This window comes from Bombina bombina, chromosome 2, assembly GCF_027579735.1.
Source record: "Bombina bombina isolate aBomBom1 chromosome 2, aBomBom1.pri, whole genome shotgun sequence".
Taxonomy (NCBI): Eukaryota; Metazoa; Chordata; class Amphibia; order Anura; family Bombinatoridae; genus Bombina; species Bombina bombina.
In genome coordinates, this window is record NC_069500.1 from 810,412,572 (window position 1) to 810,440,390 (window position 27,819).

General features: G+C 38.9%; 1 protein-coding gene across 1 annotated transcript in view; it reads right to left on the reverse strand.

Moving 5' to 3' along the window:
- Positions 1–1,804: 1,804 nt before the first annotated feature.
- LMNB2 (lamin B2) overlaps positions 1,805–27,819 on the reverse strand; it is a 94,917-nt gene continuing 68,902 nt past the window's right edge. Inside the window, exons 11-12 of the mRNA XM_053703028.1 lie at positions 4,913–5,011; positions 1,805–3,201 (exon numbers count right to left, since the gene is read on the reverse strand). Of these exons, the coding sequence (XP_053559003.1) occupies positions 3,160–3,201; positions 4,913–5,011 (141 nt within the window). The 3' untranslated portion in view covers positions 1,805–3,159. The remainder of the gene's footprint in view (positions 3,202–4,912; positions 5,012–27,819) is intronic.

Below are 27,819 nucleotides of genomic sequence, written 5' to 3' on the forward strand. Positions count from 1 at the left end.
ACTCATAAAGGGAGCTTTCCAGGCTTAAGTAAAAAAAAAAAAAAATTGGCTAGAAAAAACTAAGCAACATCACAGCTTGAGCTCCATTCACAGTCAAATAGTCAGTGTTAGACATGATTTAAGAATACAGTCCACCTTGTTGCACAATTTGAAGCAGTAAGATTTTTTTTTCCTTCTCTTACTAGTTAGCTAGTTTAGTCGCAATGCAACAAATATTTAGTGGAAAAATATAATTAATGTTATAAGATTTGCCATAATAGTCAAAAATAAAGCAACGAGAATTTTGCTTATGCGTTAAATTTGACAATTTACCATGCAGGGATTAAAGAATATCCAGTTAGACTAAAAAAATATATGTTATTGTATACTGAATATTTAAAAAAAAAAAAAAATCCCAAATACCCAGGGGTTAAGAGGTCACATAAGAACTGCATTCCTAAATTGAATAATATAGGTAAACATCCAGTGTGCTGGGGAGAAATGAGCAGATCTACTTGAACACATACAATGTTTCACATAAGGAAATTTAAAAAATATATATAAAATAAACAAGTCAGTCACAGCTTTGAAAGATTTTTAGTACTGCCATAAAAACCAGTGTCACTTTGTCCAGAATACTTTTGATGTGAGGCAAAAAAAAAAAATCCCAGAGACTTATTTCACTATTGTTGAAGTAATTTATTACCTAGGAAAGCTCCCTTTTCTGACTTCATATGTTCAAGAATAATATTACATTTGCTACTTTAAGACCTGAACATTATGAGCCGTGTTAAAGGGACACTGAACCCAAATTTTTTCTTTCGTGATTCAGATAGAGCATGGAATTTTAAGCAACTTTCTAATTTACTCCTATTATCAAATTTTCTATATTATCTTGGTATCTTTATTTGAAATGCAAGGTTGTCCTTGCCGATTGGTGGATAAATTAATCCAATCAAAAACTGCTGTCCAGAGTTTTGAAACAAGAAAAAAAGCTTAGATGCCTTCTTTTTCAAATAAAGATAGCAAGAGAACAAAGAAACATTGATAATAGGAGTAAATTAGAAAGTTGCTTAAAATTGCATGCTCTAAATCACAAAAGAAAAAAATTTGGGTTCAGTGTCCCTTTAAGCAAATACCCAAGAAACATAATTTAATGTTGTCTCTTTAAACATTTTTATTTTTAAATTAAAAACACTTGATAGGTGCAAAGCAGGGTAGTATTTAATAAGAGGGTTAAGACACTAGTAATCTGAAAACAGCTGTAGAAGATTGATATTTATATAATAACCAATTACATTCACCCACCTGAGAAAGGTGTTAAATGCATGACGTTTTTAATGAGGATCTTCTATCCCAAAAAAATAAAAAACTGCAGTCTAATGACTATATGACCTTAAATATATTCTACTAACTAAAGTGTATGTTGAATAAGCGCCTCATATATAGAAATAGTGCATAGAAAATAAAAAATTAAAATAGATTGATTCCTTACAACACATTCATGTATTTGGTTTCCCATACTTTACAAATCCTTAAAATAGAGATTCTCCAATAACTAGATTCGAAATAAGTTATAACGACTAATCAGTGATTATTTTTTTTTAAAAAAAAAAGCAAAAATCTGTACTAAGGTTTTTAAATACATCCATATTTAATCTAGGTGCAATTTCAAAGATGCAGGCCAAAATAGGTTTGTATGTGAGTGTATTATAAATATATATATATATATATATAAATATATATATATATATATATATATATATATATATATATATATATATATATATATATATATATATATATATATATATATATAAATTTATATGAAAATACAAAGCATGTTTTAATTTGAAGATGCTAAAATTATGTTAAAGCTTTATATGCAGGCAAATTTCCCAATATTTTCAACCTGTCCATATGTAAGCAATCACTTAGTGAAACAGATAAGGTAATGTATACAATTTTAAGACCATGCAAATATTTTTGTATTGTAAGGTCCCCCTCTACAATCAATATAACAAAGCAGTAAATGTAGATATATAAACTCACACTTAAATATAGTATAATAAATGTGTAGCATTTTACACAAATTGGTAATCTTCTTTAACAATGGTCATTGTTCACCTAAGACATTTTTATGTTCATGCTGAAGTGAACCGAGTAATCACCCATGAGTTTTTAGGCATGATCAAACCTTGAATATAAAATATGACATCGGCAGTGGATAAGAAAACAAACAAACAAAAAAAAAAAAAGTAGGAAAATGTATAGTGCAAAAATAAAAAAAAAACCACACTTTTCCCCACCTCTACAAATTTATGGAGTTTGACATCCACTTCATCATGATTAAAAAAAGTAAACAAACGTTATATTATTTTTCTATGTGCAGCAACTATCAATTCTTTATCAAACAACTAGAAAGGATTTCTGATTTTTGTTTCAACGTATTTCCTAACATACTATTACAATATCTATAAAGGCCTTCGATATAAATATTGTAGCTTTGTTGTAACCTAATAAAACGGGCATAAAAAAATGCTTAAGCATTAAGCAAATAACTGGAACGGATCTCAAAATGGAGATTTAGGACTCCCTAACAAATGAGATTTCTTAAACAAATGCTCCAATATCTAGTTGTATTAAAATCAAAGTGTGTGCACTAAAAGCAAACCATCTGTAGTTTCTAGTACTAAATGTACAACTCTTTTGCTGTACGAATAATTTAGAATTTACTCCTTTTAAGCAAAGCACTTTGTCAAACACTGTTAAAGCAACAAAAGGAGTAACATACTAAAAAAAAAATAAAAAAAAAAGTTTGCATTACTTTGAATCCATTAAGGTAGGGCCTTGAAAAATTGCATAATTTTATCACATTTCCCTGTGTTTTGTAACATTTAAACTAGGCCCATCTCTTCAGATACAAATAATTTGCACACCTAAAATGCTAAACATAATATGAATATAACAGTTTCATTAAGGCTAGAATATAAAAATGTACCCCCTTTTAAAATGTAGGGGATATAGTGTTCATATTTTTCTTTTACTACTTGAAGTGAAAACATTCCTTGCAGAACATGTATCAATCTGTCAAGGAATTAAAAAAAAAAAATCTTATTCTACATGTAAAAAAATAGATCAGTGGCTCTGGTGGGATGTAAAATGATAAAATCAGTGATATTACATAACAGAACAGCCTCTAGATGTCGTCCTTGGATCCCCCTGTAGAACAGAGAAAATGAAAAAAAAAGTCAGTTTCACTTTTCAGAATAAAACTCATGTCAATCCCAATTTATGCAGCATAATCAAGGTTGTGTGAATCTAAATAGTACATCCTCCAAATGTTTTGTAACATAATTACTAAAAAGTTAAAGTCTCCATCTGAATTCTTATTGCTTAAAAATATGGATAATTCCTTTATTACCCCATTCCCCAGCTTTGCTTAACTAACACTTTCATATTAATACACGTTTTACCTCTGTGGTTACCTTGTATCCAAGCCTCTGCAGACTGCCCCCTTATGCAAGTCTGTCAAAAGAACTGAGATTTTAGCTAAATCAGTGCTGACTCAAATAACTCCATAGGAGTGAGCATGTTATCTATATGGCACACATGAACTAGCACTGTCTAGCTGTGAAAACTGTCAAAATGCACAGAGATAAGAGGCAGCCTTCAAGGGCTTAGAAATTAGCATATGAGCCTATTTATGTTTAGTTCAGCGAAGAATACCAAAAGAATAAACCAAATTTGGTGATCAAAGTAAATTGGAAAGTTGTTTAAAAGTGCATGACCTATCGGAATCATGAAAGCTTCATTTTGACTAGACTGTCCCTTAAAAGGCCAGTAAATACAATAGATTTGCATACACATGAAAAATAGACAATACAATAGCAATTAGTCTGAACTTCAAATAAGTAGCAGATTTTTTTTCTGACACATTTCAAAGTTATGTATATTTCCACTCCCCCTGTATCATGTGACAGCCATTAGCCAACCACAAATACATATATTCTGTGAATTCTTGCACATGCTCAGTAGGAGCTGGTGACTCAAAAAGTGTAAATATAAAAAGACTGCACATTTTGTTAATAGAAGTAAATTCAAAAAGTGTTTAAAATTGCATGTTGTTTCAGAATCATAAAAGTTTATTTTTGGCTTGAGTGTCCCTTTAAAGGGACATTAAACCCAAACATTTTCTTTCATGATTCAGACAGAATACTATTCTCAACATTCCAATTTACTTTTATTATCTAATTTGGTTCATTCTTTAGATATCCTTTGTTAAAGAAATAGCATTGCGCATGGGTGAGCCAATCACATGATGAAAATATGTGCAGCCACCAGTCAGAAGCTACTGAGCCTATCTAGATATGCTTTTCAGGAAGGAATATCAAAAGAATGAAGCAAATTAGATAGAGTATACATAAACAACTTTCTAATTTACTTCTATTATCTAATCTGTTTCATTCTCTTGGTATCATTTGTTGAAGGAGCCGCAATACACTACTGGTTTCATATATATATATATATATATATATATATATATATATATATATATATATATATATATATATATATATATATATATATATATATATATATATATATATATATATATATATATATATACACATACATACACACACACACAGCAATCAACAGCTAGAACCTAGGTTTTCTGCTGCTCCTGAGCTTGCCTAGATAAACCTTTCAGCAAATGATAAGAGAAGGAAGCAAATTAAATAGAAGTAAATTGGAAAGTTGTTTAAAATTGTATTCTCTATCTAAATCATGAAAGAAAAATGTTGGGTTTCATGTCCCTTTACAGGAAATAAATTGAAAAATGTGTCGCACTATTATGTAGCGCTGGATTATGAGCTACAAATCCAATTATGGCCACAAATTAAAGATGGTTAATGTCACAGTCAATTACCTGCTGGTGAAACAGATCTTCCTCTCCATACTCTGCTTCTTCATCCTCCTCTTCTACATTTGACAGAGAAGACTTTGAGACTGTTCTCACAGCAACTTCCTAGGAAGAAAAAGCAACAAAATAAGCATTTGTCAAACATATGGTATTCAGTCAGGTACCCCCCCCCCCCCCCACACACACACATGTAAACATTGTTGGAAAGTGATAAACAATATAGAATAGAAGCACTTGTATACAAACCTATACAAAATATTAATCCAATATGAAATACCTTCATAACTTCTTCTGGAGTGAGATTTGTGACACTAGTATCCTATTTAACACTTAGAGATCCTCTCTCACTAAGTATTAACAAATATTTTATGAGTTGTAATAATGCTAAACAAAACTAACTTAAAACAAAAAAAATTAAACAAAAAAACGTTGTCACCCTAAAACATACACAGTCTTCCACATGGGTTTAGAAATTTGATTGCTTTATATATCTAAAGAGCTTGTTTCACTAACATCTCCTAATGTAAGTTCCTATTTACATTTCCTAGTGGGGATCTAACCTTATTTGACTCTCTATGATTTTGCCTTAATCTACTGCATGCCACCCATGCTAGTATTATAAGGTGCCTCCCTGGAGTATCCAGTAGAACCACACCCTGCTAAAGGAGTCTATAGTGTTTTGTATACGAGCTGCAGATTCGTACATGGAGTATGTTTAATTTTAGCTATAATCTCAGGCCATTCTGGCACTCCCATATTCCAACATTTGGCGATACTGGGTCTAGTGATAGTACACAAGATTCTGACAAAAGTATTCATGGGAGAATTTAACCAAGGAACTCTCATGTAATAAGGCTTGCTCCCTGGTCAGAACAACAGTTTCACTTAACCCCTTAACCCCTTAAGGAAACTGCCATTTTTCAATTTCTTTCCCTTAAGGACCAGGCCTATTTTTACATTTCTGCGGTGTTTGTGTTTAGCTGTAATTTTCCTCTTACTCATTTCACAAACTTTAGGTTTCTCACTGAAATTATTTGCAAACAACTTGTGCAATTATGGCATAAATGGTTGTAAACGCTTCTCTGGGATCCCCTTTGTTCATAAATAGAAGACATATATGGCTTTGGCATTGCTTTTTGGTAATTAGAAGGCCGCTAAATGCCACTGCGCACCACACATTTATTATGCCCAGCAGTGAAGGGGTTAATTAGGGAGCTTCTAGGGTTAATTTTAGCTTTAGTGTAGTGTAGTAGACAACCCCAAGTATTGATCTAGGCCCATCTTGGTATATTTCATGCCACCATGTCACCGCCAAATGCGATCAAATAAAAAAACAGAATTTATGCTTACCTGATAAATTACTTTCTACAACGGTGTGTCCGGTCCACGGCGTCATCCATAACTTGTGGGAATATTCTCCTCCCCAACAGGAAATGGCAAAGAGCACAGCAAAAGCTGTCCATATAGTCCCTCCTAGGCTCCGCCCACCCCAGTCATTCGACCGACGGACAGGAGAAAAAACAGGAGAAACCATAAGGTGCCGTGGTGACTGTAGTTAAAGAAAGAAATTCATCAAACCTGATTAAAAAACCAGGGCGGGCCGTGGACCGGACACACCGTTGGAGAAAGTAATTTATCAGGTAAGCATAAATTCTGTTTTCTCCAACATTGGTGTGTCGGTCCACGGCGTCATCCATAACTTGTGGGAACCAATACCAAAGCTTTAGGACACGGATGAAGGGAGGGAGCCAATCAGGTTACCTAAACAGAAGGCACCACGGCTTGCAAGACCTTTCTCCCAAAAATAGCCTCTGAAGAAGCAAAAGTATCAAATTTGTAGAATTTGGCAAAAGTGTGCAGGGAAGACCAAGTCGCTGCCTTACATATCTGATCAACAGAAGCCTCGTTCTTGAAGGCCCATGTGGAAGCCACAGCCCTAGTAGAGTGAGCTGTGATGCGTTCAGGAGGCTGCCGTCCGGCAGTCTCGTAAGCCAATCGGATGATGCTTTTCAGCCAAAAGGAAAGAGGTAGCAGTAGCTTTTTGACCTCTCCTCTTGCCAGAATAAACGACAAACAGAGAAGACGTTTGTCTGAAATCCTTTGTTGCTTCTAAATAGAACTTTAAAGCACAAGCTACATCTAAATTGTGTAACAAACGTTCCTTCTTTGAAACTGGATTCGGACACAAAGAAGGCACAACTATTTCCTGGTTAATATTCTTGTTGGAAACAACCTTTGGAAGGAAACCAGGTTTAGTACGCAAAACAACCTTATCTGAATGGAACACCAGATAGGGCGGATTACACTGCAAAGCAGATAACTCAGAAACTCTTCTAGCAGAAGAAATAGCAACCAAAAACAGAACTTTCCAAGATAACATCTTGATATCTATGGAATGTAGAGGTTCAAACGGAACCCCTTGAAGAACTGAAAGAACTAAATTCAGACTCCAGGGAGGAGTCAAAGGTCTGTAAACAGGCTTGATCCTGACCAAAGCCTGAACAAAAGCTTGATCATCAGACACAGCTGCCAGTCGTTTGTGTAACGAGACAGATAAAGCAGAAATCTGTCCCCTTAGAGAACTCGCTGATAATCCTTTATCCAAACCTTCTTGGAGAAAGGAAAGGATCCTAGGAATTTTGATCTTACTCCATGAGAATCCCTTGGATTCACACCAACAGATATAGCTTTTCCATATTTTATGGTAAATTTTTCTAGTTACAGGTTTTCTGGCTTGTACCAGAGTATCTATTACAGAATCCGAAAACCCACGCTTAGATAAAATCAAGCGTTCAATTTCCAAGCCGTTAGCTGGAGGGAAACTAGATTTGGATGTTCGAATGGACCCTGTACTAGAAGATCCTGTCTCAAAGGTAGCTTCCATGGTGGAGCCGATGACATTCACCAGGTCTGCATACCAAGTCCTGCGTGGCCACGCAGGAGCTATCAAGCTCACCGAGGCCCTCTCCTGCTTGATCCTGGCTACCAGCCTGGGAATGAGAGGAAACGGTGGAAACACATAAGCTAGGTTGAAGGTCCAAGGCGCTACTAATGCATCCACTAGAGTCGCCTTGGGATCCCTGGATCTGGATCCGTAGCAAGGAACCTTGAAGTTCTGACGAGACGCCATCAGATCCATGTCTGGAATGCCCCATAATTGAGTCAACTGGGCAAATATCTCCGGGTGGAGTTCCCACTCCCCCGGATGGAATGTCTGACGACTCAGATAATCCGCCTCCCAGTTTTCCACTCCTGGGATGTGGATCGCAGATAGGTGGCAGGAGTGATCCTCCGCCCATTTTATGATTTTGGTCACTTCTCTCATTGCCAGGGAACTCCTTGTTCCCCCCTGATGGTTGATGTAAGCAACAAGCGTCATGTTGTCTGATTGGAATCTTATGAATCTGGCCTTTGCTAGTTGAGGCCAAGCCCTGAGAGTATTGAATATCGCTCTCAGTTCCAGAATGTTTATCGGGAGAAGAGACTCTTCCCGAGACCAGAGACCCTGAGCTTTCAGGGAGTCCCAGACCGTGCCCCAGCCCACTAGACTGGCGTCGGTCGTGACGATGACCCACTCTGGTCTGCGGAAGCTCATTCCCTGGGACAAGTGATCCTGGGTTAGCCACCAACGGAGTGAGTCTCTGGTCTTCTGATCTACTTGAATCACTGGAGACAAGTCTGTATAGTCCCCATTCCACTGTTTCAGCATGCACAGTTGTAATGGTCTTAGATGAATTTGCGCAAAAGGAACTATGTCCATTGCTGCAACCATCAACCCTACTACTTCCATGCACTGAGCTATGGAAGGTCGTGGAACAGAGTGAAGAACTTGACAAGCGTTTAGAAGTTTCGATTTTCTGACATCTGTTCACTTTCCATCCGTGAGATCTGAGAAAGGCCAGAACGATGTCTGTGTGAGCCTTTGCCTTCGAAAGAGACAACGCTTGTATCAGAATGTCGTCCAAGTAAGGTGCCACTGCAATGCCCTTTGGTCTTAGAACCGCTAGAAGGGACCCGAGTACCTTTGTGAAAATCCTTGGAGCAGTGGCTAGCCCGAATGGGAGAGCCACAAACTGGTAATGTTTGTCCAGAAAGGCGAATCTTAGGAACTGATGATGATCTTTGTGGATAGGAATATGTAGATACGCATCCTTTAGATCCACGGTAGTCATAAATTGACCCTCCTGGATTGTAGGTAAAATCGTTCGAATCCATTTTGAACGATGGCACTCTGAGAAATTTGTTTAGGAACTTTAAATCCAGAATTGGTCTGAAAGTTCCCTCTTATTTGGGAACCACAAACAGATTTGAGTAAAACCCCATTCCTTGTTCCACGGTTGGAACTGGGTGTATCACTCCCATTTTTAACAGGTCTTCTACACAAAGTAAGAATGCCTGTCTCTTTATTTGGTTTGAGGATAAGTGAGACATGTGGAACCTTCCCCTTGGGGGAAGTTCCTTGAATTCCAGAAGATAACCCTGAGAAACTATTTCTAGTGCCCAGGGATCCTGAACATCTCTTGCCCAAGCCTGAGCGAAGAGAGAGAGTCTGCCCCCTACTAGATCCGGTCCCGGATCGGGGGCTACTCCTTCATGCTGTCTTGTTAGCAGCAGCAGGTTTCTTGGCCTGCTTACCCTTGTTCCAGCCTTGCATCAGTTTCCAAGCTGGTTTGGTTTGCGAAGCCCTCTTGTCTAGAAGCTGCAGAGTTGGAGGCCGGTCCGTTCCTGAAATTGCGAAAGGAACGAAAATTAGACTTATTCTTGGCCTTGAAAGGCCTATCTTGTGGGAGGGCGTGGCCCTTACCCCCAGTGATGTCTGAGATAATCTCTTTCAATTCTGGCCCAAAGAGAGTTTTACCCTTGAAAGGGATATTAAGCAATTTTGTCTTGGAAGATACATCCGCTGACCAAGACTTTAGCCAGAGCGCTCTGCGCACCACAATTGCAAACCCAGAATTTTTCGCCGCTAATCTAGCTAACTGCAAAGCGGCATCTAAAATAAAGGAATTAGCCAACTTAAGTGCGTGAACCCTGTCCATAACCTCCTCATACGGAGTCTCTCTACTGAGCGACTTTTCTAGTTCTTCGAACCAGAACCACGCTGCTGTAGTGACAGGAATAATGCACGAAATAGGTTGCAGGAGGTAACCTTGCTGTACAAAAATCTTTTTAAGCAAGCCCTCCAATTTTTTATCCATAGGATCTTTGAAAGCACAATTATCCTCGATAGGAATAGTAGTGCGCTTAGCTAGTGTAGAAACTGCCCCCTCGACCTTAGGGACTGTCTGCCATAAGTCCTTCCTGGGGTTTACCATAGGAAATAATTTCTTAAATATAGGAGGGGGAACAAAAGGTATGCCGGGCTTCTCCCACTCCTTATTCACTATGTCCGCCACCCGCTTGGGTATAGGGAAAGCGTCGGGGTGCACCGGAACCTCTAGGAACTTGTCCATCTTGCACAATTTTTCTGGAATGACCAGGTTGTCACAATCATCCAGAGTAGATAGCACCTCCTTAAGCAGTGCTCGGAGATGCTCTAATTTAAATTTAAATGTCACAACATCAGGTTCTGCCTGTTGAGAAATTCTACCTGAATCTGAAATTTCCCCATCTGACAAAACCTCCCTCACGGCCCCTTCAGATTGGTGTGAGGGTATGACAGAGCAATTATCAGCGCCCTCCTGCTCTTCAGTGTTTAAAACAGAGCAATCGCGCTCTCTCTGATATGCAGGCATTTTGGATAAAATATTTGCTATGGAGTTATCCATTACAGCCGTCAATTGTTGCATGGTAATAAGCATTGGCGCGCTAGAAGTACTAGGGGCCTCCTGTGTGGGCAAAACTGGCGTAGACACAGAAGGAGATGATGTAGAACCATGTCTACTCCCTTCATCTGAGGAATCATCTTGGGCAATTTCATTATTTGTGGCAGTACTGTCCTTACTTTGTTTGGACGCTATGGCAAAATTATCACACAATTTTGAAGGGGGAGACACATTGGCTTTCATACATATAGAACATAGCTTATCTGAAGGCACATACATGTTAAACAGGCTTAAACTTGTCAATAAAGCACAAAAACCGTTTTAAAACAAAACCGTTACTGTCTCTTTAAATTTTAAACAGAGCACACTTTATTACTGAATATGTGAAAATATATGAAGGAATTGTTCAAAATTTACCAAAATTTCACCACAGTGTCTTAAAGCATTAAAAGTATTGCACACCAATTTTCAGAGCTTTAACCCTTAAAATAACGAAACTGGAGCCGGTTACAGATTTAACCCCTATACAGTCCCAGCTACAGCCTTTGTTGTGACTTTACCAAGCCCAGAGGGGAATACGATACCAAATGACGCCTTCTAGGAACTTTTCCAACTACTTTCAGGTCCTCACACATGCATCTGCATGTCTTGCACTCAAAAACAACTGTGCAGTAATGGCGCGAAAATGAGGCTCAGCCTACAACTGGGAAGGCCCTTCCTGACTGGAAAAGGTGTCTAACATAGTGCCTGACGTTAAAAAACGTTCCCCAAGTTTATAAGTGTGAATTATCAGCATAAACATGTATAAAATGTCCAAATAAAGCAATCGATTTAGCCCATAAAAGTGTCTACCAGTTTTATAGCCCATATTAAGCCCTTTATTCTGTTTGAGACTAAGAAAATGGCTTACCGGTCCCCATGAGGGGAAATGACAGCCTTCCAGCATTACACAGTCTTGTTAGAAATATGGCTAGTCATACCTTAAGCAGAAAAGTCTGCTAACTGTTTCCCCCTTACTGAAGTTACTTCATCTCAACAGTCCTATGTGGAAACAGCAATCGATTTTAGTTACTGTCTGCTAAAATCATCTTCCTCTCACAAACAGAAATCTTCATCTTTTTCTGTTTCAGAGTAAATAGTACATACTAGCACTATTTTAAAATAACAAACTCTTGATAGTAGAATAAAAAAACTACAACTAAACACCACATACTCTTAACCATCTCCGTGGAGATGTTGCCTGTGCAACGGCAAAGAGAATGACTGGGGTGGGCGGGGCCTAGGAGGGACTATATGGCCAGCTTTGCTGGGACTCTTTGCCATTTCCTGTTGGGGAAGAGATATTCCCACAAGTAAGGATGACGCCGTGGACCGGACACACCAATGTTGGAGAAAAGGTATTGCAGTGATGCCTCAATGTCGAGGCATCACAGCAATACCTTGAAAGCGGCTGGAAGCAATCAGGATCGCTTCCAGCCGCTTTAAACCCTGATGTCGTACAGGGTACGTCGCTGGTCTTTAAAGACCAGGTTGTGTGTGACGTACCCTGTACGACATGTGTCGTTAAGGTGTTAAATTGCTCATCAACTTAGAGAGATTTGACCATATCTTTCCGACTCCGGGGCAATCCCACCACATATGAAGATAGGTACCAATTGCCTTACATCCCCTGTAGCAATATCTAGAAACCCCCATTCGGAAAGTGAGAAGTTTTAAGGGGTGTGAAATACCACCTAAAAGTGTTTATTTATAGTGTGTTATCTCATATCAGCGCTCAGCTAACCTTTACACGATTGGAAAAAGATGTGTTCCCAAACCTGTGTGTCATCCTCTCTCGCAAATTCTCTCTCCCATCTACAAATAACTGGGGATTTAGTACTATTTTTAGCAGTTTGAATACTCAAGTATAAGTATGATATAGCATGTTTTGGCCTGTCTAATGAGTTTTATATACGCTCCAGTGTCGTAGAAAGTTGGATTATTGCATCCGAGAGGTAGCTCCTTATAGCTGTACTAATCTGCAGATACAAAAACCACTGCAAGGGCAAATTATCCAGTTTAGCTTGTAGTTGGGCATAAGTAAGAGGTGTTCTATTAGAGACAAAACCTGCTACTCTAGAGTCCCTTATTTACCCATTTATCCACAAGAGAACTACAGTCCCTTGGTATAAGATATTTCAATGGCATCAGGGTGGACCTAGTCGACAGTAGATTTAATTTTTTAGTCAGATGCCCATAGTTGTCTAGATGTCTCCGTAATCCCTGGCCTACGGTCTTTCCCCATACTATTTACTCCAGAGATTCATAACCTCCCAGAAGGTATTCCAATTCAGGCCAAACCACATTATCCCCTTTCTTGCCTAATAAGGAGTGTTGTACCAATCTCGCAGCATAATAGTCCCCGAGGTTTGGGGTACCTACACCCCCAGCTGTCTGCCGCGTTAGAATCTGAAACGGTATTCTACCCTGTTTTTTACTCAATATCTTGTTTGTGGAGCTTGATCGGCAAAGCTCTGAATAGGTACATTAGTCTTGGGAGAATGTTCATTTTTATTATAGATAGTCTGCCGTACCAAGAAAAATTTGCCTTCTGCCATTTATTGATATCTACCCTTATTTTTTTGGATTAGTGTGGTAATAGTTTGCCTTATATAAATTAGTAGAGTGAGTTAAGTTTATTCCCAAGTACTGATTTGAGTGTTTGGTCCATTTAAAGTCAAAATTAGTCTCAATTTTTGCTGTAATGTTAGGTAATGCAATTGGAAGAGCCTCGCATTTGCCCTATTAATTTTGAATCCCGATATAGCGGAAAAGTCCTCCAACGTAGAATAAAGATTGGGGAACGATATTAAAGGTCTTGGCAGGGTTTGTAATACGTCGTCCACGAAATGAGTGATTTTGTGATTGCATGAGCCAATCTCTAGGCCTGTGATGTCTGGGGAAATTCGAATCGTGATGGCTAGCGGTTCTATGCATAGGGCAAACAGGAGGGGAGAAAGCAGACACCCCTGCCTGGTTCCATTAAGAATTCGGAATGTGGTCGACTGGTGTCCTATTGCTCTGAAAAAGGCTGTCAGCTTGGAATAGAGATTTTGGATTGCATTGATAAAGGGTCCTCCGAAAACCCATCATATCTAAGACCGTCCTCATAAGCCCAGTCCACTCCGTTGAATGCCTTCTCTGCATCTAATGATAGCAACAGAGAAGGCACCTTTCGTTCTGTCAAGTAGTCGATTACTGCCGTCATCCTGCGTATATTGTCTGGGGCTTCTCTGTCTCTTATTAACCCTACCTGGTCTCGGTGTATTACAGTCGGTAAGATTAGTTTAATAAGTCTGTCCTGGTTAATCAAAGAGATAGGCCTGTAACTACAGCACAACTTAGGATTCTTCCCCGATTTGGGTAACACTATATTTTGGATTGTGGCCCTCCAATACATAGTTTGCAAATTTCACTAGATGAGGCATTAGTGTTGAAGCGAACAACCGATAATATTCGCCTGAGAAACCATCAGGGCCTGGGACCTTTTCAGGTTTAAGCTCCTTAATTACCCTAGCTATTTCAGAGTGTGTAATCTTTTTATTTAAAATGTTATCTATCTGCTTCGGTTATTTTAGGTAGTTTGGCTGCTTCTAAAAAGGAGTGTAAGGGACCTCTGTTTGTCTCGTTTTGTTCCACCTTCCTACCATCATATAGGTTCCTACAGTAGTGTGCGAAGCTATCCACTATCTCTTGTGGGTTTGACGTTGTGTGTCCGTCTGAGGTCTGTATGTATGGGATCAACATAGTCCGGTAGTTGTCTCTAATTTTGCTAGCCAGATATTTGTCAGGTTTGCAGTCTGTGTGCTGTTTTAATGGAGTTGTCGTTTAGGAAAGTAGCTAGGTTCTGTCTTATTTTGCAATGTCTGTAGTGTGGAATTGTTGTTTGCAATTTTGTGTTTCCTTTCTAGCCGTTCTATTTCTGAGTGTAGTTGTGAGATAACATAAATTATTTAAGAACTTACCTGATAAATTAATTTCTTTCATATTGGCAAGAGTCCATGAGCTAGTGACGTATGGGATATACAATCCTACCAGGAGGGGCAAAGTTTCCCAAACCTCAAAATGCCTATAAATACACCCCTCACCACACCCACAATTCAGTTTAACGAATAGCCAAGTAGTGGAGTGAAAAAGAAAGGAGTAAAAAACAAAGGAATTTGGAAATAATTGTGCTTTACACAAAAAAATCATAACCACCATAAAAAGGGTGGGCCTCATGGACTCTTGCCAATATGAAAGAAATGAACTTATCAGGTAAGTTCTTACATAAATTATCTTTTCTTTCATGTAATTGGCAAGAGTCCATGAGCTAGATAATAATTGTGATAACCTTGTATAATCCCTGCACCACTGGTTCAGCATACAAAGCTGGAGAGGTCTCATGAAAACGAGCAAAGGGGATTGCGTCCGATGCTGCGGTCATGAGACCTAAATCTACCATGCACATAGCTACTGAAGGAAATGACAGACTAAAGGTTCCGACAAGCTGAAACCAATTTTAAACGTCTCTTGTCTGTTAGAGACAGAGTCATGGACACTGAATCTACCTAAAAAGGTGACCCTTGTCTGAGGAATCAAAGAACTTTTTAGTAAATTAATCCAACCATGTTTTCAAAGAAACACTAGTTGATGTGTGAGATTCTGCAAAATGTAAAGTCTGAGCTAGTACCAAGATATCGTCCAAATAAGGAAACACTGCAATACCCTGTTCTCTTATTACAGAGAGTAGGGCACCGAAAACCTTTGAAAAGACTTGGAGCTGTCGCTAGGCCAAAAGGAAGAGCAACAAATTGGTAATGCTTGTCTAGAAAAGATAATCTCAAGAACTGATAGCGATCTGGATGAATCAGAATATGAAGATATGCATCCTGTAAGTCTATTGTGGACATATAATGCCCTTGCTGAACAAAAGGCAGAATAGTCCTTATAGTCACCATTTTGAAAGTTGGTACTCTTACACAACGGCTCAAAATTTTCAGATCCAGAACTGGTCTGAATGAATTTTCTTTCTTTGGGACAATGAATGGATTTAAATAAAACCCCAGACCCTGTTCCTGAAACAGAACTGGCATGATTACCCCTGAAAACTCCAAGTCTGAAACACTTCAGGAAAGCCTGAGCCTTTACTGGATTTGCTGGGATGCGTGAGAGAAAATATCTTCTCACAGGAGGTCTTACTCTGAATCCTATTTGATACCCCTGAGAGACAATACTCAGAAACCATTGATTTTGGACAAAATTTGTCCAAACATCCTTGAAAAATATTAATCTGCCCCCTTCCAGTTGAGCTGGAATGAGCGCCGCACCTTCATGCGGACTTGGGTGCTGGCTTTGATTTCTTAAACGGCTTTGATTTATTCCAATTTGAAGGTTTCCAATTGGAAACAGATTCCTTGGGGGAAGGATTAGGTTTCTGTTCCTTAATTTGTCGAAAGGAAAAAAAATGGTTAGAAGCTTTAGATTTACCCTTAGGTCTTTTATCCTGAGGCAAAAAAACTCCCTTCCCTCCAGTGACAGTTGAAATAATCAAATCCAACTGAGAACCAAATACATTATTACCTTGGAAAGAAAGAGATAGCAATCTGGACTTAGAAGTCATGTCAGCATTCCAAGATGTAAGCCACAAAGATCTACTAGCTAAAATAGCTAAATACATAGATTTAACATCAATTTTGATGATATAAAAAATGGCATCACAAATAAAATGATTAGCATGTTGAAGCAAGCTAACAATGCTAGACAAATCAGAATCCATTTCTTGTTGCGCTAAAGTTTCCAACCAAAAAGTTGATGCAGCTGCAACATCAGCCAAAGAAATTGCAGGCCTGAGAAGATGACCAGAATATAAATAGGAAACTTGAATCTTATCTAAGGAAAGCCTATCTAAAGGATCTTTAAAAGAAGTACTATCTTCCATAGGAATAGTAGTACGTTTAGCAAGAGTAGAGATAGCCCCATCAACTTTGGGGATCTTTTTCCCAAACTCCAATGTAACTGCTGGCAAAGGATACAATTTTTTAAACCTTGAAGAAGGAATAAAAGTGCCACCATGCCTATTCCATTCCTTATAAATCATATCAGAAATAGCATCAGGAACTGGGAAAACCTCTGGAGTAGCCACAGGAGGTTTATAAACAGAATTTAAACGTCTACTAGTTTTAATATCAAGAGGACTAGTTTCCTCAATATCCAATGTAATCAACACTTCTTTTAACAAAGAACGAATATACTCCATTTTAAATAAATACGTAGATTTGTCAGTGTCAATATCTGAGGAAGGATCTTCTGAATCAGATAGATCCTCATCAGGAGGAGGATAATTCAGTATGTTATCGGTCATTTGAAATTTCATCAACTTTATGAGAAGTTTTAAAAAACCTTTTACGTTTATTAGAAGGCGGGATTGGCAGACAAAATCTTTTAAAAATCACAGGTATATCTTGTACATTAGATGTTGAAGGAACAACAGGCAATGTACTATTACTGATGAACACATTCTCTGCATGTAAAAGCTTATCATGACAACTATTACAAACCACAGCTGGAGATTTAATCTCCACAAGTTTACAACAAATGCACTTAGCTTTGGTAGAACTGTTATCAGGCAGCAGGGTTCCAACAGTGATTTCTGAGACAGGATCAGATTGAGACATCTTGCAATGTAAGAGAAAAAAACAACACAAAGCAAAATTATCAATTTCCTTATATGGCAGTTTCAGGAATGGGAAAAAATGCAAACAGCATAGCCCTGTTAGAGAAAAAAGGCAAGAGGCATATAGGAATGGGGTTTTAAATAATGAAAATTTCTGGCACCAAGTATGACGCACAATTTTTTTTGGCGCTAACATCCGGAAATGACACTTGCGTCATTAAAGACGCAACCTTGTGAAAGTACTCAACATCGACTAAGATGCCAGAAATTACGAATTTGCGTCATTAAACGTAACTTCGTGCCAAAAATGACAATACTTTGGCATTTTGCGCCCTCGCGAGCCTAATTTTGCCCTTGAATTTTAAAGAACAGTCAATTGAAAAAAAAGACTATACCCCAGGTAAGAAATTTTTTATCCCTAAAAAATGCATTTCCCAGATATGAAACTGACAGTCTGAAAAAGGAAATATACTTTAACCTGACTCATGACAAATATAAGTACAAAACATATATTTAGAACTTTATATAAATACATAAAGTGCCAAACCATAGCTGAGAGTGTCTTAAGTAATGAAAACATACTTGCCAAAAGACACCTATCCACATATAGCAGATAGCCAAACCAGTACTGAAACGGTTATCAGTAGAGGTAATGGAGAGTATATTGTCAATCTGAAAAGGGAGGTAGGAGATTAATCTCTACGACCGATAACAGAGAACCTATGAAATAGATCTCCTGTGAGGAAAACCGTTGCATTCAATAGGTGATACTCCCTTCACATCCCTCTGACAATCACTGTACTCAAAGGAATCGGGCTTCAAAATGCTGAGAAGCACATATCAACGTAGAAATCTTAGCACAAACTTACTTCACCACCTCCATAGGAGGCAAAGTTTGTAAAACTGAATTGTGGGTGTGGTGAGGGGTTTATTTATAGGCATTTTGAGGTTTGGGAAACTTTGCCCCTCCTGGTAGGATTGTATATCCCATACGTCACTAGCTCATGGACTCTTGCCAATTACATGAAAGAAATGTGCATTTGTTTTTTTTATTATAAATGGCCTTTTCTTTAATGAGAAGCCCTCTAACAACTGCTTTGTGAGTGGCCCAGACCAGCGATGGATTGCGGATAGTATTCAGATTAATCTGCCAGTATTCCCCTATGGCTTTCAGTAGCTTTGTTTTTGTCGTGGGGTTCTTTAAGCATGAGGGGTCATACGTCCAGGCTCTTACTCTACTAGGATCCCGCAATTCCCCCAATGGCAGTTGCGTGATCGAATGGTCTAACCATACGCACGCATGAATATCAACTGATCTAATAAGTGGCTGGAGAATTTGGCTAGTAAGTATGTAATCCAATTTAGAATAACTGTTATGTGCTGTTGAGTAATATGTGGTATCTGATGTAGTCCCATATAAAGACTTCCAATAACCTATTAGAGTATACGGGGCCAAAAGGTAAAGCACTCTTTTGAACTTAGATCTTTGTCTGGCATACTTCTTGTTCTGTATTAAAGGTTTTTTGTGAGATTTTGAAGATCTATGTTAAAATCCCCTGCTAGTATTATACGCATTTTAGACCAGCCAGTAAGCAATTGGGAAATAGAAGCAAAAATAGTTTGATTGTCATTTGGAGCACATATGTTGCATAGCACTAAATCTATCCCCTGAATTTGCCCCTTAACTATTAGATATCTGCCTTCTCTGAAACTGTGTCTTTGTGGATGAATTGCAGTGATTAATTAATACTGAAACCCCCCTTTTCTTAGTTTCAGTTGCAGAATGAAAGTGGTGTGAATATTCTTTAGCCCAGTTCTTGGTAATAAGGGATTTAGCAAAGTGGGTTTCCTGAAGGAAGATAATATTTGCATGGATTCTTTTGTATTGGGTTAAGTCTGTTCTTCTCTTAAAGGGACAGTTAAGACTCAAAATAATCTTTAACCAATAGGTTACTTGCCACACGATTATGGGGGACATCGTTCTCCCTGTGCTGCAGTCCTCAGTGTTTATCCATTTTTTTAAAAAAACAACAACTGCCGTTCACAGCCAAAATGGACTCCTAACTCCTCCTAACTTGACGTAATTTGGAGGCTGATTCTAACAGCAAATGACATGAGTGTCGGCCACGACGCTCACGCCCATTTGCGCATGCGCACTTGTTCATTTTAGTCACTAGCAGTCTCATAATAAAAGGAACTGAAAGAAGGTTCCTATTTCAGTGACGGACCGCTGTTTATATAGGTAAGAGTGATTTCCCCTTGTAATATGACGCGCACACTCTACTCATGACAGGTTTTAAAATCTGTGTAGCTGCTCTGGCGATGATATCACAGGGGTTCTTCAGCTCCACAATAGTGTTTACATTTTTTTCATATACATGATCGAAAGTTTTTTAATACTATGTGCTTTTAACATGACAGAAGAAAATGTGAATCCTAGTGCGATATTTTTGATGTGTTACCTTAGCTTAGCTTTTTCATAACCAAGCAAGTCTTTGAAGTGCAAATTTAGCCCAGGTGAAGAAAAAAACAGAGACCAGACCAAAATATCTATACAACAGCTAACCCCCTTTACGGGCTGATCTTGTATTTACTGATAGCGGAACTTTCCTTCCAGACAACAACCAAAGGGACAGTAAGCTCCTGCTACGTGTGACATGTTATATACCTCTTCTTATTATTAGAGCTCACTCATCAGGTGGTATATGTAGGATGGGGCATTTCCCCCAGTGTTGGAGATGAAGAGGGTAATAAGTTCAGGGGGCACATAATCAAAGATGGGGCAGTGAGCGCTGACCTGTGAGAGGATCTCAGCTGAAGGGGAAAAAAAATTTAAACATAAAATTATACGCTGCCATTTATCACCCTACGTTCAGACATTTGAAGTTTTGTTCTTTTGCTAAAACAGTTGTAGGTTTTACTATGACCAGTGCACAATGTCTGTGCTACAAATAAACTGACGTTTTGTTGCTATAACTCGGCTACGATGTGCTGGAGCCAGAATATTTATAGAATCTATATACATTTGCCGGGGTGTCTCTGATCCTATCACATTTGTGTCACTGCAACTTCTAGGCTTCCTGATGAGATTTCTTTGCTTTCGTTCCTATCTTAGTATGAAATCCCCCTCCATGTATAATACATCATGAAACTAGACAGTTTGTAGCACAGACATTGTGCACTGGTCATAGTAAAACCTACAACTGTTTTAGCAAAAGAACAAAACTTCAAATGTCTGAACGTAGGGTGATAAATGGCAGCGTATAATTTTATGTTTGTGCTTAGGGACTGTCAGTATGCTTACAGCATGTGAGTAGAGAATAAGCGTCTCATAACCCAGGTTATTCAACGTAAATACACTGGCTGTGATACTAACGGTATAATAAAGTGTTCACTGTAATAGCGTGACTAACCATATGCTATGGAAACCGTTTATCATAACATGCATTTACAGCATCAGCGTGTCAGCTGCACAAGGTCTGACACAACCCCGGCACTACACATATCAGCTGTAATCAAAACAGTTGGGTATCGAATTGGTTCTTAGTAGTTGTAACAAAAATGCAAGAGTTACCTAAACCCAAACCTGTAGTAAAATAAATTGTAACAATTAGGATAATAACCATGTATTATCGTGTTGCTGTGTAATGTAAGTAATGTAAGTCATCAATCATTCATCAACATTTCTTTGGGGATAATAACATACTCACAGTGACACTGACGGCTGATATATATATTGCCACTGAACCTGTAAAGCAATATTGAGACTTTTAAGTCATATACCGTATGCCTAACCGAGAACGGTTTTATTACCATACTTACAAACCGCTCAGACTTTCAACGTTATCTTAGATTTTTTACTAGGTTTTGATCTGTCTGGGGAGACGTCACAATCAATGAACTTCCAAAGGCAATATGTACCTCTAAAGTGCCCAAGAGCAGATCAGTATCATATATGCTATTTATTATAAAGATGAATGTGAGGGCGCTAAACAGCCAGAATTCAGAGATATAAAAAAATAATAATAGTCGGCAGTGTAGTTTAGGAGCTGCTTTCAGATAATAGTGTGTCTTAGCACCAACAGCACCAAAGAAACAACAGCGCATTTCGGCCCTGCTATCTCTGCCTTGTCTGCTAAAGAAGATATTATGGGTTGTGCCAGACTATTATCTGAAAGCAGCTCCTAAACTACACTGCCGACTATAACCTTTTATATTTTAGTTTTTTAAATTTTTGAGAATACACTTTAAATCAGTGAGTCACATAAATTGACAGTGACAGTGAGTCACATAAATTGTAATAGTACACCAAGTGGCCCCAAGCTTATATAGAACCACATATACAGACCCTTTGTACTCCTTTGTTTTGTTCATCCTGTTTATATAAACACTTTTCAAGATTTAAAGTGTATTCTCAAAATTTTAAAAAACAAAAATATAAAAGGTTATAGTCGGCAGTGTAGTTTAGGAGCTGCTTTCAGATAATAGTGTAGGATTAGCTGTGATTGGTAGCTGTAATGACGGGACTGTCACCATCGTGCAGGAGCTGTTATCTAGTCAGAACACATATTAGCAACATAAGTAAATCAACTAAACTAAGTCTGGCACAACCCATAATATCTTCTTTAGCAGACAAGGCAGAGATAGCAGGGCCGAAATGAGCTGTTGTTTCTTTGGTGCTGTTGGTGCTAAGACACACTATTATCTGAAAGCAGCTCCTAAACTACACTGCCGACTATTATTATTTTTTTATATCTCTGAATTCTGGCTGTTTAGCGCCCTCACATTCATCTTTATAATAAATAGCATATATGATACTGATCTGCTCTTGGGCACTTTAGAGGTACATATTGCCTTTGGAAGTTCATTGATTGTGACGTCTCCCCAGACAGATCAAAACCTAGTAAAAAATCTAAGATAACGTTGAAAGTCTGAGCGGTTTGTAAGTATGGTAATAAAACCGTTCTCGGTTAGGCATACGGTATATGACTTAAAAGTCTCAATATTGCTTTACAGGTTCAGTGGCAATATATATATCAGCCGTCAGTGTCACTGTGAGTATGTTATTATCCCCAAAGAAATGTTGATGAATGATTGATGACTTACATTACTTACATTACACAGCAACACGATAATACATGGTTATTATCCTAATTGTTACAATTTATTTTACTACAGGTTTGGGTTTAGGTAACTCTTGCATTTTTGTTACAACTACTAAGAACCAATTCGATACCCAACTGTTTTGATTACAGCTGATATGTGTAGTGCCGGGGTTGTGTCAGACCTTGTGCAGCTGACACGCTGATGCTGTAAATGCATGTTATGATAAACGGTTTCCATAGCATATGGTTAGTCACGCTATTACAGTGAACACTTTATTATACCGTTAGTATCACAGCCAGTGTATTTACGTTGAATAACCTGGGTTATGAGACGCTTATTTTCTACTCACATGCTGTAAGCATACTGACAGTCCCTAAGCACAGTACTAGTCACGCCATTATACCGAACATCAGAGTATATTGTTATTAGCAGTGGTATTAGAAGTAGTGCTTCCGGTGCAGCACTAAAACGGATCCCCACCGCATTCTGTAGGAAATCAAAAAAAATACCACTTTGCGCATGCGTTAGGCTAAAGGCTCGTTCAAGTTGGGCGTGCATGATAACTTTTCAAAAGAAGCTCCTGGGGAAGAAGACAATGGGAGGAGGAGTTAGGATTCCATTTTTTCCTGTGAACGGCAGTTTGTTTTTTTGAAAAAATGGATAATCACTAAGGACTGCAGCACAGGGAGAACGATGTGCCCCATAAACGTGTGGCAAGTAACCTACTGAATAATGTTTATTTTGTGTCTTAACAAAATCTCCTATCTCACATTATGCGATAGGAGATTAATATTTGGGAAAGAAATCAATACAGTGGAATGGTTTTAAATATCCTATAAGCATATGCATACATATAGTCCCAAATATTCCACTGAGACACGATAAATCTAAATATGTATTAAAAAAAATGGTAGTCTCCTAGTAATAATGAGAAATGCGAGTCCCTCCTGATGTCCTTCCGTATGTCTCTCATCCCCTTAACGTTAGCTACTACTGCTCTCAGAATCCATGTGACCTTTTGGTGTGATTTTGAAATGGTGACATAATAAACAATATTAACAGTGTGTAAATATAACTACAAATAACAACTACATACATATATATATATATATATATATATATATATATATATATATATATATATATATATATATATATATATACATATACATACATACATACACACATACATACATATACATACACACAATGCATTTAAAATACTAAACAAAGAATTTACTGCTAATCGCCTGTATACAAGCACCTTAAATGTTTTGAACCCAAGTACTCAAGTCCCTTTTTATAAACTAATATTGACAGCAATTGATTTTCTTTCCAAACCATTTTACTACAAGTAAAGCAATGAACACCAAGTCATTTTGTTATGCCCTTTTAGTGACCATTGTCCACCCCTATTTAGGGTCTACTCGGGCTATGTTTCTGAGCATCATTCTAATTCCTGAAACAAAGGAAACAATACTTTTCCAAAGTCTCGCCCCCCCGCCCCCACTTCATCAGTATCTCTTTCTCCCTGTGTAGTCTTCATCTGTGTAATTTCACGGTTTACATTTTTTCCTGGTGACCCTAGTCCATCTCGTCTTTTGAGATGGGCTTTGTAGAGCTTGTTCTCTCGATGGTGCAGAGGTATCTTTTGATGTTGGCATCTCTGGCACTTCAAGGCCTAGTATTTTGCATGTCGCCGGGACTTCCTCCGATCCGATTGTGAACACCTTATTGTCTTGTGATATGAAGCGCAAAGGGGAAGCCCCAACGGTATGAGATCTGCCGTTTCCTCAGTAATGAATGGTCGCAACAGGTTTTATTGTTGTAGAGTACAGACATGAGTCCTGGTAAAACTGGACTATATTGCCCAGAAATTTAAACGTGGGTTTGTGTCTCGCCGCCTGAAATATTCTTTCCTTGTCTGGGAATCTCAAGAATTTAATTATAACGTCCATGAAATAAAGTGGAATAGCTGCTGTAGGTAGGAGGGTAGTTCCTTTGCTGTTACTGACTCTGGGATTCCCTTAAGCCTTAAGTTGCATCTCCTCCCTCTATTTTCCATATCCTCCATTTTGTCCTGGAGCTCTTGAATATGTTGGTGAGAGGTTAGTGTAGACGATATTGTAGTTCTGTCCTCTTAGCATGTCCTGGGTGTTTTCCAGCAATTCCACTCGGTTCCCCATTTCTGCAATATTTTTAATATCCTTCAGGCTGGCCGTGACTGAGGTATGTAAGTTACCAATTGTACTCCAGAACTTTTCAGAATTGGCATTAATATTTTTCTTTGAGACCAGTTCTTGCAAGTCAGCCTTTGTCACTGGTGTCTGGTCAGAGTCTCCTATTTGTGAGCCCTGGTCAGATTCCATATCTTCTTCTTGGTCTGTGTCAGCCTTTTCAATTGGTTTGTTTAATTTAGACAATTTCAAGAAAGTATCCATAACTGTGGGTTATGAGGATTTCTATGGTCTGTTCAATTTCCTTGTTGACATCTTTCCAACCTCAGTATGTGTTCACATATAGAATTGATTGAAAAAAAAGAAGGGGGGAGCCCAGCATAGTTGATAACTGCTAACGTAGGTGCCCTTGTCCCTGGAAAGGCTTTTCCTCTGTAATGAGTGCTGCAGTTTATATTGGTGATAAACCTATTGCTAAATAGAGTGAGATCGCAGGCATACAAGAACCACAACCTATGGTTATGTAGCTGCTGTAGTAGCACTCAGATCTGATTTTATTTATGGTGCCTGGTTTACATATTATTTATGCATGGCGTAGTTTATCAGGCGCCTACCCTGCTCATATTTCCTAAACATGTCAGTATGATCTCCCCTCTACTCTTCTCCACTTCTTTCACCTTCAGCCACTATTTGTCCCTCTTTTAGCAAGACAAGTTCATCTTATTGTGAATGTCTCCCATCTGTCTCTCTGCAGTTGTGACGCAGCTATATAGTGTGTGGATGGCCTTCTCTACGATGCGCCTTTATCTCCCTTATTATCTTCCCATGGCTCTCATATTCTCCTCACCTGCTCGCCTTTGTTTTCGCTGCCTCTGTGTTATATGAAGATGGGCTGCAGCCTTGTTGTGAGATCGCTAAGATGCTGTGTACTCCCGATTCTTACTTAGTCACTTAAGCGTCATGTGACTCAGGCCGGTAAGAGATGCAGATCTCTCTCTCGCTGTGCACTTTAAAGCCTCCTCTCTGCCTCGCATTTGGCACTCACCATACTCCGGTGCTTAAATCCCAAGAGTCAGCTAGCTTATGCTGGATTCGAGATTGCCTCTTTGATGTGCTTGTATACACCGGGGCTCCTGAATCACAACTCCATTTTGGAGCTCGGGCAAGCTCCGCCCATAGATATTGTATTTAAAAGGGACATAATACTCATATGCTAAATCACTTAACACTGATGCAGTATAACTGTAAAAAGCCGACAGGAAAAAATACCACCTGAGCGTCTCTATGTAAAAAAGGAAGATATTTTACCTCACAATTTCCTCAGCTCACCAGAGTAAGTCCTGTGTAAAAAGTTATACTCCAGCTGCTGTCAAGCAGCGGGTAATACAAAAATAAAAAATGAAGAAATGAACTGCAGCCAATCAGCATCAACAGTGCTGAGGTCAAACTCTTACTGTGATCTGATGAGATTTCATAGTAAACTTCCTTAAACTGAATAGGTAAATAAGAGTGTGCATGAGGCTCACTCCCTTACCAATCTCAGGACAGGCATGGAAAAAAACAGTCTCCAAAGTTCCTTGCAGGATCGGTCTCCCCCCCCCCCCCCCCCCAAAAAAAAAAAAGAAACCAATGAAAATCTATCCGATGGTTCAATAAATGAACTAGAAAACATAACTTATCCAAAAGTGCGCAACTTCCGTGGAAGTGCCGGCACAACTTCCATGGAAGTGACCGCGCAACCACAAAATCGCAAGTATCGGTTCCAGAGAAAGAACGTTCCCATAACAGAAGTATATCAGACATGAGCTTAAGAAAAACAAATCAAACACATCCTAACACACTGAAGTCTGCCACTTTTGGATATTGCATCCTAAGGAAAAGTCCCTTGGTGGTGAGCTGACACACCTTATCATAATATGCCAGCTTGCTCCTACTAGCACATAAGTGTGCTCATCTAATATGTGAGTACCCAATCTTTCTTTGTGCCAAGTCAAACACCATATTCTTTGCTGATCTGCACAATTTGGTGCTTTTCTCATGTTTTATTTTCCTACTACAGTTAATGACTGATATCCTCTGTGGGTGAGCTGTCACACCTGATAAAATCTGCAGCCTGTCCCTACAAGCAGATAGGTGTGCTCAAGAGCCTTGTGAGTACCCATTTGGCTTTTTTCTGTGGCTTTATGCTTATTTGATACTACACATGAGGCGCCCCTTTGTTTTGTCTTTTATATAGCAAAGGTGCTAAGGCACGACAGAAACGCTAAGATTCTAAGCCCAACAAGTGTACAACACCCAAACCTCAAGAGCTAAGGGGGAAATGTCGGGGACAGAGTCACCCGAAGCGTGAGTTAAAGGCTAGACTCCATAAACTCCTCAGAGTATAAAACCAGAGTGCTACATTCACGGAAAAAGAATGCATAGCATCCCAAATCCCAGAAACAACCCCAAGACAGAGCCAGGATAAGGAGATTAACCTATAATTCCTCATAAGGAACGACTAACTCCCAGAGTAGGAAAGACCGCAAGGCGCTCCCATAAGGCAACCTCAACCGCCAAGGAGAAAATGGACAAAGTCAGAGATCTCGACCCGAAGGAAGAGTCATCAAAAGGAACAAGTCCAGACAGACAATTCTAATAGCCCTTAAAGGGCAAGACCACCCATAAAGGCAGCAAGGAGGCCCTAAGTCCTCCAACTCTTCAACCCACGCGGGGAAGGAAACACTCAAATCCCAACAGAATCGGAACCAACAGAGTGTGATGCACTGGAACTCCGAGTCCCAGACGACCAGCTCGAAAGGCTGAGGAGGACTGGACCAGTCCCCCATGCCCCATGGACTCTCCGATCCTCCCAGATGCATAGCTGACACTTGTAAAAACAAGATAAGAAAAATAAAAAATAATAATGCAATCACTTAGCGCCCAAACCGGACCAGAGAGGCAGAACAGGCGCCACGTGCCTGACATAGGCCTCAAGAAAGCCCTAGCCAGTACTGACAAGGTCGTAATATTCACCCCCAGGGAGGGAGAAAAAAAAAACGCCAAACATAGGACTAAACGTGTCCCAAGAACAAATTTCCGTAAAAGTAACCAGTGCGATCACAAAGTCGCGAGTATCGATTCCAGAAGAAAAATTCCTGAAGGAATAAAAAACATGAGCTTTTTAAATCA